General features: G+C 38.5%; 1 protein-coding gene across 2 annotated transcripts in view; it reads right to left on the bottom strand.

The window, feature by feature from the left end:
• Positions 1-18,708, bottom strand: part of LOC109232177 — an 82,399-nt gene that overhangs the window by 9,615 nt on the left and 54,076 nt on the right. The window contains exons 24-36 of one of the 2 annotated variants that reach the window (XM_019397855.1): positions 16,904-18,450; positions 15,611-16,821; positions 12,526-12,654; positions 12,297-12,449; positions 9,712-10,329; positions 9,564-9,635; positions 8,980-9,438; positions 8,709-8,892; positions 7,877-8,609; positions 7,652-7,768; positions 2,169-2,442; positions 913-1,026; positions 752-835 (exon numbers count right to left, since the gene is read on the bottom strand). In XM_019397855.1, the coding sequence (XP_019253400.1) occupies positions 752-835; positions 913-1,026; positions 2,169-2,442; positions 7,652-7,768; positions 7,877-8,609; positions 8,709-8,892; positions 8,980-9,438; positions 9,564-9,635; positions 9,712-10,329; positions 12,297-12,449; positions 12,526-12,654; positions 15,611-16,821; positions 16,904-18,450 (5,695 nt within the window). The remainder of the gene's footprint in view (positions 1-751; positions 836-912; positions 1,027-2,168; positions 2,443-7,651; positions 7,769-7,876; positions 8,610-8,708; positions 8,893-8,979; positions 9,439-9,563; positions 9,636-9,711; positions 10,330-12,296; positions 12,450-12,525; positions 12,655-15,610; positions 16,822-16,903; positions 18,451-18,708) is intronic. The other variant, XM_019397856.1, reaches the window with a different exon arrangement.

Raw genomic sequence — 18,708 nt, 5'->3', positions numbered from 1 at the left:
CCTACTTTTTCTAGAGAACCTACCAAACGGCAGGAAACATCTCTTGTTTGGCCATTTTTTACTCAACTAGTTCCCAAAAATAAGGCTAAGTGTAAAACTTGTGGTATGCACTTAGCTTTTAAATATATTGGATCGCGGTCGGGGACGGGATCTTTGGCTAGACACATACAAAAACACCCTAAAGATAACGTTAGATATCAATGTCTGAAAGCTCTGGCCGAGGGAAAAAGTGTACCTAGTCCTAGTCAGGCTGACCCTAGTACCGGTTCAAATCTATTTCAACCGGGAATTAACACTGTTACCTGTGATATTTTATATTACGATCCAAAAAAAGACCGAGAAGAATTGGCAAAATTAGTAACTGTTATCTCTAATTTCATTTTGATTTTTTTAAAAAAAATTACTACTTAGCCGTTAGGACTGCGGGCCCAGCCCGTTTAGCCCGGGCCATGAGTTCATGGGCCTGGTCTCGGGCCGATTCCTACAAAAAGCACGTTTAGCCCGTTTATTTAAGTACCGGGACTGCAGCCCCGAGACCGGCCCGTTTAGGGCCCGGCCCGGCCCACGTGCCACCCCTACTCCAGTACGCACTTTAGATATTTTCTGTTTTACATTACAAATCAAAAATATCAACAGCTATCACCAAGTTATACCAAAAACAAGAACATGATTCTTGTCAAGTACGAAAAGAACTATAGCGAATACAAGCTATACTTAAACATTACAAACTGAATTAGAGAAAGCGAAGTACCTCGGGAGTCATGGATAGGTATACAGGTGCATAGTCTTTCACGTCATCCAGAGCATATGATCCTATAACACGTTCACCTGGAACCTGCAAAATCCAAAGAGAAACCTTACTAACAGAAAAACGCGAAATAATCATTCGGCTTTAAATATAGCAAAACATACCTCAATAGTGAGACGATGAGGATAGCAAGGTTCATCCCATGCATAAGGGCAAGAAGTGTAGGAATGGACCATAGTTTCAAAAGTTTCGCACCTTTGTTGGTAAACACGTAGCCTCTTGAATAGACAACGAAGGGAAAGGGTGAATTAGCCAAAGATCAACAACTAAGTTGAAAATCAGACATTTGTTATGCTAGTCGAAATTCTGTGGAATGAGCAAGGCTCGTAACATTAGTGTTGATTAGCATGATATAAGAGATTTGATTATATTTAGGAGATTGTTGATTAGCATGATTTCAGGAGATTTGGTTATATTTAAGGGATTTGATTTTTATTTTATTTTATTTGATTTGATAGCAGGTTTGATTGTATAGATTTATTTTATTTCCTTAATTAGCATTAAGAGCTTTGTATAAATTTTCTTGCTCTTGGAATGTAAACACACAGAAATACAAGAAGCCTTTTCTTTTTTCTCAAAATCTACATGGTATCAAAGTCATTATTGCCTTTCTGAGCAGCACTAGGGTTCCGTTTTTTATCAAAGAGGTACACACATAAGGTGAATTTTTCAGATGTGGGAAACCATGTTGAAAACTCAATTAAATAAATAGTGTATTCACTTGTCTCCTCAACAGCTTGAACTTTTAGACGAGATGACATAGCAATCATTACATAATTGGAATCACATTTTTACTAACTTAATGGGAATATATATGTTAAAATTTTCTAGTTAAGGAAAACATGGACAAATGCGGGTTGCAAATTGGAGATGAAAATCGCCAGTTCACCCTTATAGAACGAGCATACTCAGTGGCATTCACTAGACGTTTAGATATTTTATTCTCTTTTTACTTAAATAACTTAGTCCATTGTTCTCAAACCAGATCTGTGTTAAATGTTTTCCTTTTTGGTAGCTTACATCTTTGTAAGAATTTGCTACAACAATTTGTCAAAACTCAAAATATACTAGAATAGTCCCCTAGTTTTAGACACTTATTATTGTCTCGTGGTATTCATGTCCTCGTCCAACCTTGTATTTGTTCACATATGCTACTAGCATCCTACGTCACTCAGAAATGAAGTCTATATCTGCATCCCAATCAAATTATCTCACATAAATAGGGTGGCAGCGGTTGAAAAATTGGAGATGACTTTAAAGCAAGACTTCTACGGTAATCAAAATCCTAGAGAATATTTTACCCATCTAGCTGTGGTTAATACAAGGTCAAAAACTACTGTGTTGCACAGAAGGAATATACCTCCTGGGAGAAATTGTCAATACGGTATGGCATAAAGCCAGTATCATCTTCTGACACAAGAATCAAGTTTGTCCCCGACTGACCATGAGGGCTTCCAACAATTTTATCATCTCTAATAGAGACATCAGCAGTCTGAACTTCCACACGTATCATGTTCACGGCACCAGAGAGAAAATTTCGCATTTTCACCTGAATATCACCTAGATGTTCTGGCAAGAAGCAACCGGACCATTGCCATCCAGGTTCAGCAAATTTAATAGAGACTAGCAACTCCCTGAAAAATATTGACACATAATAAATAACAAGAATAAGGAGCAGAAGCAAGGAAAAAATAGGCAGAAAATCACAGCTCTGCTTCTCATTCGTCCAACACGTATTGCCTCCCAGACTTATCTAAACACTTGCATCATCAGAATTGTTTATCAGATATGACATCTTACCAATGACCGTTCCTACAACATTTCCTCCCTAAGATCTTAACAGTAACTACTCCCACGAAAAGGTGCTCTCTCGTCATCTACCCTTTATAGATTCGAGAAAATTCATAAAGAGATTCAAGTGTTTCAACTACCACCTTGTAAATGATGACCGCAATTAAAAAGTTGATGGCATGGACGGGGTGACTACAAAATATTTTGTTACCGTGTCATGCAAGGAGAACATAGGGGATGTAAAAATGTACGGGAGAATCTATTATTGATCTTCTTATTAAGTGTTTTACAATAGCTCTATTTATAACTATACACAATACATATTCTACTCCTATTCCAAGTGGGACTGGGGTTATTTACATAACTATCTAACACTACTCCTCAAGCTAGTGCATACAAATCATATGTACCGAGCTTGTTACCTATGTAACTAATACGAGGACCAGTGAGGGACTTGGTGAAAATATCGGCAAGCTGATCATTCGACTTCACAAGCTTTGTAGCAATATATCCTGAGAGTATCTTTTCTCTGACGAAGTAACAGTCAATCTCAATGTGTTTAGTTCTCTCGTGGAACACCGGTATTTGATGCAATATGGAAGGCGGCTTGATTATCTCACACAAGTTCCATCTTGCTGGTCTCACCAAGTTTCAACTCCTTAAGAAAATGTTTGATCCAAACTAGCTCACATGTTGCCACGGCCATTGCTTGATATTCTGCTTCTGCACTAAACCGAGCAACCACATTCTGTTTCTTGCTCTTCCAAGACACTACATTTCCACCCACTAGATCATAATATCCAGACGTAGAACGTCTATCAAAAGGTGATCCTGCCCAGTTAGCATCTGCGTATTTGTTGATTAGCATGATTCAGGAAGACTTGATTTAGGAGTGTTGATTAGCATGATTTCAGGAGATTTGATTATATTTAGGAGATCTGATTTTATTTGATATGATTTGATAGTTGGATTGATTGTATAGATTTATTTTATTTCTTTAATTAGCATTAGGAGCTTCGTATAAATTCCCTTGCTCATGGGATGTAAACACAGAAATACAAGAACCCTTTTCTTCCTCTCAAAATCTACATGGTGTCAGAGCCCTTGCCGCCTTTTTGAGGCGAGTTATCTCCCTCGCAGCACTAGGGTATCAAAGAGGTCGAGTTTTCTCTCTCTCTTGGTGGCTGTCTGCAACACAAACCCCTTCTCGTTCCGTCGAGACATATTTGGCTTCCAGCGAGGTAGATTACTTTTGAACAATTTTCTTGAGATTTCCTTCTGATTAGGCAGAAAATATGGAGACATTCAAGAGACGGTTTCTGGAAAAATCTTACCTTCAGATGAAATTCAGCTTCTGCGTCGCCTCCTAGACAAACTTGACTCCGCTAATGTTGCCACATTCAATCATGTGCAATCAGGTACTGCCTTTGATGCTCACTATAATTCTTGGATTGTTGATTCTGGTGCCAATAGACACATGACAGAATCTTCTAGAGGCATTCGAAACTATTCTCTGTGTCCAAAAGGAGATAATGTTAAAATAGCCAATGGTTCTTTAACACCTATCTCTGGAACAGGTTCTGTCATTTGTACTCCTAATATTAAACTATCATTCGTGCTCCATGTCCCTGAGTTCCCTGTCAATCTTTCATCTGTTAGTGCCATCACTAAAGCGCTAAGCTACAAAATCGAGTTCTTTCCTGATCATTGTATTTTTCAGGATCTTCAAATAGGGAAAAGGATTGGCAGTGGTAGATTCCGTGATGACTTGTATGTGTTAGATAAAATTCAAAACTCTGGTCAAGCCTTTTTAAGGAATGTAAGGATGTCAACCAAGAAATAATACAGCGGCATAGACGGTTAGGACATCCATCATTCTTCGTTTTGAAGAAGTTATATCCCGATTTGTTTTCAAGAACTCGATTTGAATCTTTGTTCTGTGATGCGTGTGAATATGCCAAGCATACTAGAAACTCTTATCTTGTGAGTGATAATAGAAGCACAACTCCGTTTATGACTATTCATTCTGACGTATAGGGTCCTACCCAAAATGTTTCTTTGTCTTGTAGTCGATGGTTTGTTACTTTCATTGATTGCTGACTAGGATGACTTGGGTATATTTGTTAAAAGCCAAAAGTAAAGTTTTCTCTTGTTTTCAGTTATTTCATAAGATGATTTGTACTCAGTTTGATGCCAAAATGAAAATCTTGAGAACTGACAATGGCGGCGAATACATGGATAAAAGATTTGCTGCTTATTTGGAGTCCAATGGGATAGTCCATCAAACAAATTGTCCTTACACTAGTGCACAAAATGGGGTTGCTGAATGAGAAAATAGGCATTTGTTAGAAATAGCAAAATCTCTTATGTTCACCATGCATCTACCAAAACCTTACTGGGGATGCTATTCTAGCAACTGCCTATCTTATCAACAGAATGCCACTTAAACCCCTCAATTTTCAAAATCCTTTGGAAACTTTAAAGGGTAAGAATGAATATATTGTTCCTCCAAAGGTGTTTGGGTGTATTTGTCTTGTCCAAACTAGAAATTCTGAGAAACTTGATCCTAGAGCTATAAAGTGTGTTTTCATTGGATCTTCTCCGACGCATAAAGGTTACAAATGTTATCATCCTCCCTCCAGGAGATCTTTTGTTAGAACGGATTAAACCTTTCGAGTATATGAGCCCTATTTCAATATTACCTCATCACCTCTTCAGGGGGCGAGCAGTAAGGAGTAAGAGGTGATTCTACCTAGTTCCATTACTGGACCTCTTGATGACACTGGAAAGTGAAATTGGAGAATAAATTTAGGTGGGAGACTATTGGGCATTTGGATAGGCCTGATTTGAAAACTTACTCAAGGAGAAATAGAGTAAAAGAAGCCATCATGCAATCTATTGAAGCTGAACCTTCTTCTACTAGTGAATTATCAATATTTCCTAATGAGCTAGATGTGCCTATTGCTCACTCAAAGGAAGTATATTCTGGATCTCTTGAAAGAAACCGGTATGACAAGTTGCAGACCCAAAGAATCGCCCATTAAAAACAATCACAGGTTACAAAGCGGAGTTGGAGAATCGGTTGATAAGGAGAGATATCAGGAAGACTCATTTATCTCTACCACACTAGACCAGACATAGCCTATTCAGTTAGCTTGGTGAGTCAGTTCATGCATGATCCCCAAGATATATGCAAGATGTCTTTCACATTTTGCGGTATCTAAAGTCTGCTCCAAGGAAAGGTCTACTTTTCTCCAAACATGATCACCCCCAAATAGAAGCCTTTACAGACACGGATTGGGCTGGATCTCTAGATGACAGAAGATCAACATCCGGTTATTGTACGTTCGTAGGAGGAAACTTGGTTACTTGGAAAAGCAAGAAGCAAAGTGTAGTTGCTAGATCAAGTACGGAGGTAGAATATGGAGCTATGGCCCAAGGTATTTGCGAACTACTTTGGCTACAAAAGCTACTACAGGTATTGAGACTGTCTGAAAAGGGAAAACTTTTCTTGTACTGTGACAATAAGGCTGCCATCAGTATAGCTCATAATCAAGTCCAGCATGACCGAACAAAGCATGTGGAAATTGATCGACACTTTATCAAAGAAAAAGTTACAACTGGTGTCTTGAGTTTGTTTCATGTGCCATTTGAAAAACAGCTAGCTGATATGTTTACCAAAGGTCTCAAAAAGCGAACTTTCCATACTTTGAGTTGCAAGTTGGGCATGTGCGATATCTTTGCACCGACTTGAGGGGGAGTGTTGATTAGCATGATTCAAGGAGACTTGATTTAGGAGTGTTGATTAGCATGATTTCAGGAGATTTGATTATATCTAGGAGATCTGATTTTATTTGATTTGACTTGATAGCTGGATTGATTGTATAGATTTATTTTATTTTCTTTATTAGCATTAGGAGCTTTGTATAAATTCCCTTGCTCATGGGATGTAAACACAGAAATACAAGAAGCCTTTTCTTCTATTCAAATCTACATTGTCCAATAATTTGCTCATGGCCTCATCTTCAAACAATAATCCTTTGCCTGGGGTTGATTTTATATATCGAAGAATGTGGACAACTGCATTCCAATGACAATCACAGGGAGAATCCATGAACTGACTCACTACACTAACAGGAAGGGAAATGTCAGGTCTAGTCACTGTGAGGTAATGTAATTTACCAACCAGCCGCCTATATACGAAGTTTAAAATTCGAAAATCCATAGGAGTGTCAACAGGTCTACAGCCTGTCATTCCTGTCTCCTCAAGAATGTCTAAGGCATACTTCCGTTGTGAGATCAAAATACATGAGCTAGTATGACGACCTCAATACTCACAAAATACTTTAATATGCCCAGATCCTTAGTCTGAAAGTGCTGAAAGAGATGTTGCTTCAACATAGTAATACCATCCTAATCATTGCTAGAGAAATTTTCTGGGGTTGGTCGCCGGAGGGTGATCTACCTCGTGGTGGTGTTGGTTTTTTGCACCACACCGACAGAAAGCAACTTTCACGTAGACAGCCCTTAGGTCACAGGAAAAATTGCACGATGACTAAATTCTTTCTTCCCGGTTACGCTGGAATGACGCACAACGATCTTTTCACACTAATGCTCTGATACCATGTGAGAATGCACGGGATAAAAATCTATCATTAATCTTCTACTAAGTGTTTTATAATAGCCCTATTTATAACTATACACAACACATATTCTTCTCATATTCCATGTGGGACTAGGGTTATTTACATAACTATCTAACAGAGGATTATTTTGAAATGTCCCTAATGGAAATTTCAGACCGGGGGCTTTGCATGCATTGGGGTATCATACTCCTCTCATGCTTCTAGGAGTATATTATAGTCCTCCACTGCTTCAACCAAACTAAATCACAATAACTAGGTGCTGGAGTTCTATATGCACCTACAAATGCACGTGCACTTAGTTTAGAAGTAATTAACATTTATGAGGGGAATTCGTAATAAGTGCAAACTTAGAAGTAATTTGAGATATCAATGAGCAATGATAATGCCAACCACTGTCACAATATACCTCATTGTATTCGTCCACTGAATATGAGAATGCCTTCCAGATTCCAATGTGAAAACATCATCTGTTCCTTTCTGCTTGTAACACAATTCCTTGTTGCATGCATTACTGATTACGTATCTGTAGAATTATGAGTGCTTAATTATAGATACATTCCCGGCAGGAAGATGTTAAATAAACCCTTTGAATATGGTAGTAGAATGAAATAATTATGATATTGTAGAGTACCTTGGCTGAAAGGTAATAATTCTTGTCCTACCCAAAAATGGTGCTGCAACAGCACTAACAGAAGTTACATAACCGGATTTCCTGGATGGTTGTGGGACCGTTACACTGGTCGAACCAGTAGGTGGCACAAGAGAAAAAGCGACAGACCAAGAATCGTTAGGAATGTCATCCATCAGAGAATTAGGTAGATATCTACACAGTCGGACCATAATTTCACTTGAAGACAAACTTGGGTTAGGTGAATACATCCGGCAATTAACCTTCCAAGCATCACCTTCTGTTAAGCTACAAGATTTTAAGCTGGATTGACTGCTTGTATAAGACCTACTCCAGTGAAGCGATGCTTTATCATGCTTCTGTGAACCCCGGTGAAAAACTGTTGAATTATCAAACTCAATCGATTGTGTCTCAGAGAATTTACGGTCATGTGACTTTGTGACGAGATAATTGCTCAAGGGAGCTACAGGCAGAATGTTGCTATTCGCAGCTGTATCCATATCTTGATTAGAAGTCAAAATGCCAAGACCATTTTTCTTGCGGAAAATTAGGTCCTGCTCGTCCACATCATAGCAAGAAGTAATAACACTAAAATGGCCTTTTGTCCAGTTGACAGATTCAGATACAACAAGGGGGAAACCAGTGCAATTGTATAGCAAAAATGGAACCGAAATGCATATTTCACGAGCTCCACAAAATGCATCCATCACCTTCTCAATTGCAACACACAGAGGACCTAATAAAGTGGAGATTATAGAAAAAAATAATAATAAGAGACAGAACTAATAGTGCTGGTATGATGACAAAGAACAGGCATGCAAAATTCAATAGGTACCATCTGATGATTGAGGGTCAAAAGTAATAGTCTCCGACAAAGAGAACCTTGTTCCGCTGAACTTCGCTATTTCACCAAATGTTTCAGCACGTGGAAATTTCACAGCTGAAGGTTTATATCCAGGCATGTCAAAAGTTATTGTGAGGTCATGTGAAGAATCAACATGGAAGAAAGAAGTTTCAACCTGGAAGAAATGGAAAATTATGGTGAAGAAACACAAATTAAAACAAATTTATTCATGAAATATTAGTAACTATAACATAGTGCAAACCTCTGACACATCTGCAGAACGACAAACACCAGCATTTTCTATTGTCACAGACACCATCTCCGGAAGATAGTTCTTCAACACCAATGGACTGCTTAAAGTCAACTGATGTACATTCCTCTTCTCGGACTTAAGCATATAAGTTACATTGCTATGAGCTTTAAGGGGCTGTGTTAGAATATTGTTGGACAAAGAAAACCCTTTTTCTGGTGACACAGCTGACGCTAAGCACCAATCATGCACAGATATGCAGCAGCGGAAAGGGTCACTGCTTGGATGAGATGGATAGCAGACAAAAGAGCGCAAAAGGCTGATTCTATTTTCATTTGAAAGAATATTTGGAATACTGTGGGCTTCACTCCACAAGTAAGAATTACCAAGAGGACGCCATCTCATTCGTCCTGCTTCAGCCAAATGTAATGGAAGAGGAAACTGTTGACCAGGATATATGGGGTCCAGAATCTGACATGACAAAGAAGGGAAACGACAGAAGTTACGAAAAAGTGTAGGGACAGAAATCCAGCCAAAACTAAACAGATACTGGTATTCTTTTTCCTGAACCAATAGAATTACGTCTGCCTATATACCTTTGGAGAAACACCAAATGGAATGTCAAACCGTACTTCAAGAGGCACAGAAGTTCCATTTGATACTACTACCTGAAATCAAACCGAAATATGTAAATCAGTATAGATAATCAACACTGCACAAAATATGACCAGCATTGGCTCTTACAGTTGAGTACAACCGCACCATCTTCGTGTAACTCTGTATGGACACATCAATCACTACAGGAACGATAAAGCCACTTTTTTCTTCTATTCTACCGTTCCTTCCATCATTTATACTACTGTTTGGAACATTCTTAGTTGTATCAATATCAAACTTCCTTGATGATTTAGAAAAATCGACCTCAAAGTATCTAATACCAACAAGATCCATTGAAATAGGAGCAGAAGGAAATGATGTTCCCTCAAGTTGAACAATGATATAATGATGTGATGGCTCCACCGATTTTTTGTCACCAAGTTGGTCACAGGATTGGGCAGGCCTATAGCGTAAAATTTGATCCTCAAGACTTTCACTAACATAAACTGGAATAGAAGATCCTGGTTGTAAATACTTTCCACCTTTCACGGAGGGTACTTCTAAGCCATAACCACTCTGCTGCTGTTGATAGACATGAAACTCTAAAGGCAACGAAGTCAGATTTTGCAGTATATAAGGAGGAGAACTCCGGGTGTCCAGATTTTCACTTATCTGAGACTTCAAGAATGATGGGATCTCAGAATTAGCAGTCAACTGTACCAGATCCCATGCATTTTTAGTCATCTCAATTGCCCTAGAAACAACCTTCACCAAAGGAAAGCAAAAGGAAAGAGACATATATCAGCTATCTCGTTTGAATTGTACTTAAAAGAGATGACCAATAAGCAAGTCTGTAGTAAAATTTTACATTTAGCAATTTGTTAAATTTCTGTCAATATTCTGCAAGCATACTGCAAGAATTCCTATAAGCCGATCAGATGAAAGGAAACTAAGGATGAGAACTTCTTTAAACAAAAAACTAGATAAGAGTAGAGTAGTGTACAAAAAACAAATGAACTCATATTTAAACCTAAATCAAGGATAATTTTTTTTTTAAAAAAAAAAAGAAAAAGTCTGCATATTCATTTCGGCCAAGGAACTCCACCAATGTTAGCTTTGTAAAACATATCGAGTCCCAAGATTATGTAAAGGAGGAGAGTTGCTTTAGGTTAACAACTGTGAGAATGCATGGGAAAAAAATCTACTTTTTGATATTCTATTCAATTATAATACTATCGGCCCAATTTATACAATACATACCCTACTCCTATTCTATGGGAACTCACTAGGTTGTTGTTGTTGTTGTATATCCTACTCCTACTCTATGTGGGACTAGGACTAATTCACGTTATTTCAACAACTATCTAACAACAACCAGCATAAAAATAGTCAAACTATGATGAATCCTTTGAATATGGATAGAGATGATTCATATAACTAACTTAAATCTGCTAAGGATGACCTATGATGCTTAGTCATATCATTTTCAAGGATGCAGCAAAAAATAATCTAGTATTTTATGACACAAGGTTGAGCTTATCTGATTAAAGCTCAGAAAGACGAGGATAACAGTGGTGATGTTTTGTTATTAGGCGTCAACTGACGTCCACTTATAATATACTATGATGCCATTCATAGGTGAGACCATTGTCAAGACAATAGAAGTGTGTAAAATTTTATTCGATGATGAATAAAGGCAAATATAAGCAGCAACAACAACAACAAACTCAGTGTAATCCAACAAAGTGGGGTCTGGGAGGGGTAGAGTGTACACAGACCTTACCCCTACCTTGTGAAGGTAGAGAGGTTGTTTCTATTAGAACCCTGGCTCAAAATAAAAGTAAAAGAAACAGACACAAAACGTAGAAACACCAACAAGATAATGATATAAGAATAAAGGCAAATACAAGCAGTTTTTGAATTTATGGAGAAGGCTTCTGTGACTTTTGAGTTGCAATAGGTTTGACTCTCTCAATGACTAAGACTAAATAGACCTTAGTAGTATTTAGTGTCTTGGAAAAGTGAGAAGCAAAATGTAGTTGCAAGATCGAGTGCAGAAGCAGAATATAGAGCAATGGAAGTGGCGCCTACGAACTCATCCAGATCAAGCAACTACTAAAAGGATTGAAATTTAGAAAGATTGGCCAAATGAACTTGTGTGTAATAATCAAGTTGCACTTCATATCACATCAAATACGGTGTTTCATGAGAGGACTACGCATATAGAAATTGATTGTCATTTTATCATAGAAAAGATGCTCTCAAGAGATACTTTCACAAAGTTCGTAAAGTGGACTGATCAGCTAGAAGATATATTCACCACGTCTGGTCCAAGAACAAGTTATATGTGCAACAAGCTTGGCGCATACGATTTATATGCACCGGCTTGAGGGGAGTTAAGGATATTGTAAATACACAGCATAACAATTAGGATCACAAACCAATAAGGATGACTAGTTCCCTGTAATTAATTTTTTTTTTTTGAGATAAGGTGTTTCCTGTAGTTATGTACATCTTGATTTGCTTTCCTAGTTTAGAACATGTATGCCTTACTATCTAAACCCAATAGCTTGAGGGAATAATCAAGTAGAGTTTCTCACAATCTTTCTTCCTTGTTCTATTTTCTCACAATTTCCACCAGAAAACGCCAAGAGGGATTCCTTTTTCTCAATAAATAATTTATCAACAAATGCAACAGAGAGTTTTCTTGCAAAACAGTTAAACTAAATTACCTCAATAAGGGACTCGGTAAGATTCAAGTTAAGTTGAGTTGTCGACTCGATATGAAGATTGCAAGTAACGTCACTACTCAAAAGGGAATGGTCGTCATGCCTTCGTATGCTTAGTTGGACTTTCCATGGCTCTAGGAAAGGTTCCCACAACGCCTATTGTCCCAGATAGAAAATAAATTTAGTGAACCAGAAGTCCAATAAAAGACAAACCATGATTTGTTATCTCTACCTTGTCAATGTTATTGTAGTTCACTTGGACTTCACACTTCACTAAACCCTCCATTTCATTTCCAGCTATATTTGAGCAAAGAAGCAAGTTTGTCATGAGCAACTCCAGCAAAGGTCCACTTGAACTCCACTAGAGAAAAATATACAGGTATTAGCAAAACGTTTGTAGCTGAAGAATTTATGGGATATAATTAGCAGGAATGATCAAAGGACAATAACTCATTGTAGTCAAAAGATAAAAAAGACAATACTGGCATGAAACAAACAAGAATCGCCCCACTTATCAGCAGTGAAAAAGCAAAGACCACACAATAACCAGATGAAAGACCAGAAAAGCAAAGATTAAATATGACGGAACATCAGGGATAAAATTGCAGCCTAGAACCTCACGCCACCACACCCCACCACACCCCACCCCACCCCCATAAACAAAAGTTAGAAAACAACCCAAAAAGAATAGGAAAAAAAAGAAAAAGAAAAAAAGAGGTGATGCTTGCCCAGGACAACATAAAGAGACAATAACGAGATAAAGAAAAGGAGAAAAAGAAACTCTTCCCAATTCAGTGCAGAGGGGTTTTGACAGTGATGATAAAAGAAAAAATGCAACTTTTTCATGAAAATATGAGCATAATTGTAAAGAAGATGGATATAAGGCTTAACTCAATCAAAAAACTAGCTCATGGAGTGAGGATTGCACTGGGCCGTATAAGGAGGCAATAAGCCCTTCTCTCAACCAATGTGACCCTTCTTAGAACTCCGTGTGCATGCCGAAGAATGGACTTTTTCGAGTGTGGACAATATAACATAGGGGTGCAACATGGCAGGGGTAAGGTCTACGTACACTCTACCCTCCCCAGACCCCACTTGTGGGACTACACTGGGTTTGGTGTTATTGTTGTTGTTGTTGTGCAACATGGGGTTAACCAAGAATAGGAATGTGTGTGGCACTTATACCATGTAAAGACAATAAAAATTGGGCCTAAACTCAATCTCAAACGTTTGAGGTGAGGATTGCCCAAAATCATATTAGGTGACAATAGTCCATTTCCTCAAGTAATGTGGGAGTTCTTAACAATAATAATACTGAAGAAGAAGAAATTATAGCACACTCCGAAAACCTAGAGACCAAATCCTAATTACTAACAGCATTCCTATATCTTTGTGAGCTTCCAGGAACTAGACTTCTCTGAAACAAGATATATTTCGAAGTGCTCCTACAACTTCTAACTGACATGATGGACCAAAGGTGAAAATGCATACCAGCAGCATGCATGTTCATAACTTTACCCCCGCACTCAATATCAATGAGAAAATTCATGTAGAGTACACAAGACCTTGCAAGAAAAGTTTCGTGCAAGACAAAAGAATGCCAGGAAACAGATGTCAGTCACCAATGAGGAATAATTCCTACCCTGAACTGTCAATTTACTGTTCAAACAAAAGGGAGGAACCATTAAAGGAACTACGGTGATGGTACAGCTTCCCAGTGGTACCCTTAAGAGCACAAATCATTAAATATTTCTAAAAGATAGTAATGGATTTAAGACGGTTGAATAGTGTTAGTTAGTAAGCTGTTATATAAATAAGCATAGTCCTACATGGAATAGGAGTAGGGAAGGAATTATGTATTGTTATAAATTGGGGTACTTATATTATTGTTAATATACATGAATAATATATTTTCTCGTGCTTTTTCACATGGTATCAGAGCAACTAGTGAGAAATCCCCGATATACAGTAACCAGCGAGTCCGAGACAGTCACCGTGCCTTTTTCGGGTGAATTTCAGGCTGTTTTTTGAGTCATCCCTTCTCCGGTGGACTTTTTTACGAACAATAACAGCACCAGCAGGTGCGGAATTCTCAGGCGACCAAACCCCAGAAAGCCACACCGGCAGAACCCCAACCACGCGCTCTGACGCGCCTCCAGAACTTAGTTCTGACACCAGCGACGCGTAGAACCCACACGCCGGCGAGTGACCATTGTTCCGGCCATTTTTGGAGAAGTTTCTTCAGGACAGTCTTATCGTCTAGTAATTCCGACCAGGCCCATGCTGTTTTCTTTTTATTCCGAACACTTTGAGATTTCTTCGGCGACTACACTGATTTTCCAGCAGCTACAGTAATTTTTCCGGCAAATACAGTGTCTGTTTCAGCGAGTTTCAATTGATTCTTTCTGTTATTGGTGATAATTTTATAGACCTCTCTTCAATCCAACGATGTCTTTGGGAGTTGATGTTTTCGGGTCTAAAAACACGGGCTCTGGCAGTTCCGATGTTATGATTACCTCAGAACCTTTAATGGGAAATTCAAACTACTTAGCTTGGGCTTCGTCTGTCGAGTTGTGGTGAAAGGTCTAGGTGTTCAAGATCATTTAATCAAAAAGTCTAGCGAAGGAGATGAAAAGGCCAAAGCACTTTGAGAGAAGATCGATGCACAGTCATGTAGTATTCTGTGGCGATCTATTGATTTAAGTTGATGCCCTTGTTTCATCCATCCCAAACATGTTATTTGGTTCGGGAAAAGGCCTGTCTAGTTGCCAAAGGATATACTCAGACATTTATTGATTACAGTTATACTTTCTCTCCCATGGCTAAAATAGCATCAGGCCGCATTTTTCTATCCATGGTTGTTGTTCGCCATTGGCCTCACTATCAGCTGGACATTAAGAATGCTTTTCTTCACGGTGACCTTGAGGATGAAGATTATATGGAGCAACCACCTGGTTTTATTGCTCAGGGGGAGTCTCGAGGCCTTGTATGTCACTTGTACCGGTCACTTTATGGTCTAAAGCAGTCTCCTGAAGCCTGGTTTTATAAGTTCAACACAGTTATCCCATGACTCGGAGTGAAGCTGATCACTCTGTGTTTTATCGGTATTCTACTTCAAGTCTCTGTATTTTTCTGGTGGTCTATGTTGATGATATTGTTATTACTGGAAGGACAGGACTATGCTTATATACGCAACAGCTAACTAACTAACAAATAGCAAGAGATCAAGTTATCAACATGCACTTTTGAGTCCAATCTAGCAAAAGCACACTGCAGAAATGATGTCAGTAGAGATAGTGCTATAGAGTTGAAATCACCTTTCCATCAGCCAAAAGAAGAGAAAACTTTCGAAGCTGGATTTCAAATTTCACTTGACTGACACTAAACTGAGAAGGCCCAGCTGCTGGACATTCAAAATCCACAAACTGCCAGAAATAAAGAATGTGATCTGATAACCATACATCCAGACAGTGACATTGAAGATCCACCTTCGCATGGATATGCTCAATGCAACTAGTGCAAATTTCAGCTTCCAGGTTCACTTGAAATAGTTCAAACAGGGGCCATGTGCGTGTGGTATCATCCTTTACTAGCTCCACTGTACCCCAGGTTTTATCTAGATCAATTTTCAATCTCATAATAGTCCCGAAGTTAAAAAGTTTAGCATTCCTAGCTTGAAAGCCAACAGTAAAAAGGCCATGTCTATTTCCATAAATCATGTTTCGTAAATCATTCATGTTCTTTTCACACTGCTTCAACTCTGATGTGTTCAAAGCATCTTTTCTAACCCAAGCAGGAACATGAATTTGGACACTAAAACTCTCCAACTCAACATAGTGAATTCCAGAAACATGCCCCACATTTACTTCAGACGTCAAAATATTTGGACATGGATAGGAATTTTGTGAGCCATCATTTTCATCATCCTTGAGTTGGTCAAAAGGGACATGTGCAATATTCTTTGATAATGAGTTTGTCATTAAGATCTTGGGTTGTTTTGTAGAGGAAGAATGGAGTACGTTGATGATCGCAACCCAGTCAGACAAATGTATCCAAACATCTAGCAAAGACATGGAAACAGAAAGCATATTTGCACCCTGATCAGACAATGAAAATGTTGTTACAATAACAGGTAAGCCAGAGTTAGAACAGCATTCTGCAAGCAAAATAGAGTTCAGTGATGAGAATAGCTGTAGATAAGAGAAGGAGATCCTCAGCCTTGAGAGTTCATCATTTTTTAAAGAGGCAGAACACAGCAACTGCATGTTAACCTCCCCAATGAGATCAGAAGCAACTGATTCTCCTTTCTGTTCTCGCAATTTTATGGACATTGACCTCACAGAAGCTTGGATTATCATGAAATTTTCAGGAGAGGCTTGAGGCAGAGATGCGTCTTTTTCCTTTTTTCCCTCCTTGCGTAGAAAAAACTGTAAGATATCAGATTTGAATGCTTCGGCTTGTTTATTTACAGAGGAAAACTGATCTATCATATCCATCATTGCTTCACACCCAATCATGAGTGATGCACCTGTGCACAAATAGCAAATACTGAGATGTAAAAAGGTTAGCTTGAATACTCAAGAAAACCTATGACAGAATCTGATTCTTACCTTCAGCGTTGAGTTGACAAACCTTGACTATTGTCATAATGCAACTTGGATAACAGGATACGACATTGCAACATTCACATTGGGATGGTAATCTCACCCATACATCAGCACTAAATGGCGCAATCAAGATGATATTTGCCCAAGTGGGGCCATAAAAAGAACCTGAACAATTAGATGCTTCTTCTTCCAATTGCATTAAAGATAGAGATAAGTCATATCCAAATAAGTCTAGACAATCATTTCTGTGCGCAATTTCATCTTCTGTAACCAAGCACTCCGCAGGAATATCCTTCAGCACAAACTTTGCTTCACCATTTTGCGTGAAACCAGAATATAACTGTTGTATATCAAGCTTCAGAAATTGAGATCCGCTGGTCCCCGTTGGTATAAATAAGTTGGAGCCCAGTATCTCAAACATAAATTCAGTGCATACATTGTCTTTTGAAGTATTAGAGTTAGAGCTTTCTGTAATAGGCAATCCATCGGGACTGCTCAAATCAGATAAGGAAAAATAACCAATGATAACTGCAAGGAACTCAGGCGGTAAAACACAAGACACATTCTGGATACTGAAACTCATTTTCAACGGTGACTTTTCACTTTCTTTCCTGATACGTAGGTTCAAAGTTGGAGAGGAACTGGATGTCAAGGGACCCCAAAGGAAATCCTGCATCATATGAGTCCACTGTAAAGAAGAAAGAGCCAAACCCTCAGCAGAGCAAAGTATATCCAGATAGTCGGCGCAAATACACAATGCAGACTTGACATTTGGAAACAGAAGAGTTCCAATCACGTAAGGGGGTTCATGAAAATGAACTCTGCAGTTGCTGAGCTCCAAATCAATGAAATACGCCTTTTTAGCATCATAAATTTGAGAAGACGACTTAACAGAAGATGGAAGCTGACTGTTAGTATTATTCTCTATGTCGGCCTTAGGATTTCTGACCTTGCAGTCCCTTAAATTGAGAACCTTCCTCCACTCAGGGAAATTTTCGTTTGAGAAACCTCCAAGATTGAGTAAAGAACCAGTATCTCTTAGGGTGATGAAAGGGAAATGATCCAATGAAATGCTTGCCCATTCAGACACAGAAGTTTTAAAAAAGTTAAAGAAACCAGAATTTTGAAGCGAGGAACGAAAACTAGGAATGCAATTGTTGCCATTCACTAAAGGGTTGCCCACAACTCGAAGAGAAGTTCTGATTTTAGATAGCTTATCAACAAATCCTACCAAAACTCCAATTATAAAACGGTAGCAGTGAATATCAAGATCACTTAAACTCAATTTACATTCATGACCAAAGAATCCTGAATTCTCACAGTATTTGTAATGGAACAGAATGCACGGATCATTGGTACTACTTTTGTTATCGGAATCCCCAGTTTGACGGTCAATTCTGACACCATTATCCTGATACATAGATCCTGACGAGCTTTGAGATGAGCAAAAGGTAAGGCTTTTCCCTTCACTTCTACCACAATAATCATGGATGTTTATATCCTTCACTGAGGCCCTTCCCTCTAAGGACTCTTTTCCATCAAACCTGTAACTTCATAAAGTGAACACTTAGTACAGAAATGATTTGAAAAGGATCTCTCCTGGAACACAAGGAAATAAATGATTGAAGGATAGATACCAGACAACATGGTGTTTTTACTATTTTCTTTTATTTGATAATTATGATGTTCAGGCAAGCTTGCACGCACCTCGACTTATTCCACGGGTACCTGTTACCTCCCACCAGCACAAAAAGAGAAAGTTTTCTAATATTTTCTTTACAGTGAATACTTGAATTTTAAAGGTTAAG

The sequence above is a fragment of the Nicotiana attenuata genome, chromosome 9 (assembly GCF_001879085.1).
Source record: "Nicotiana attenuata strain UT chromosome 9, NIATTr2, whole genome shotgun sequence".
NCBI classification, from domain to species: domain Eukaryota; kingdom Viridiplantae; phylum Streptophyta; class Magnoliopsida; order Solanales; family Solanaceae; genus Nicotiana; species Nicotiana attenuata.
Note: the sequence above shows the minus strand (reverse complement) of the source record. Positions and strands in the feature narration are given on the sequence as shown.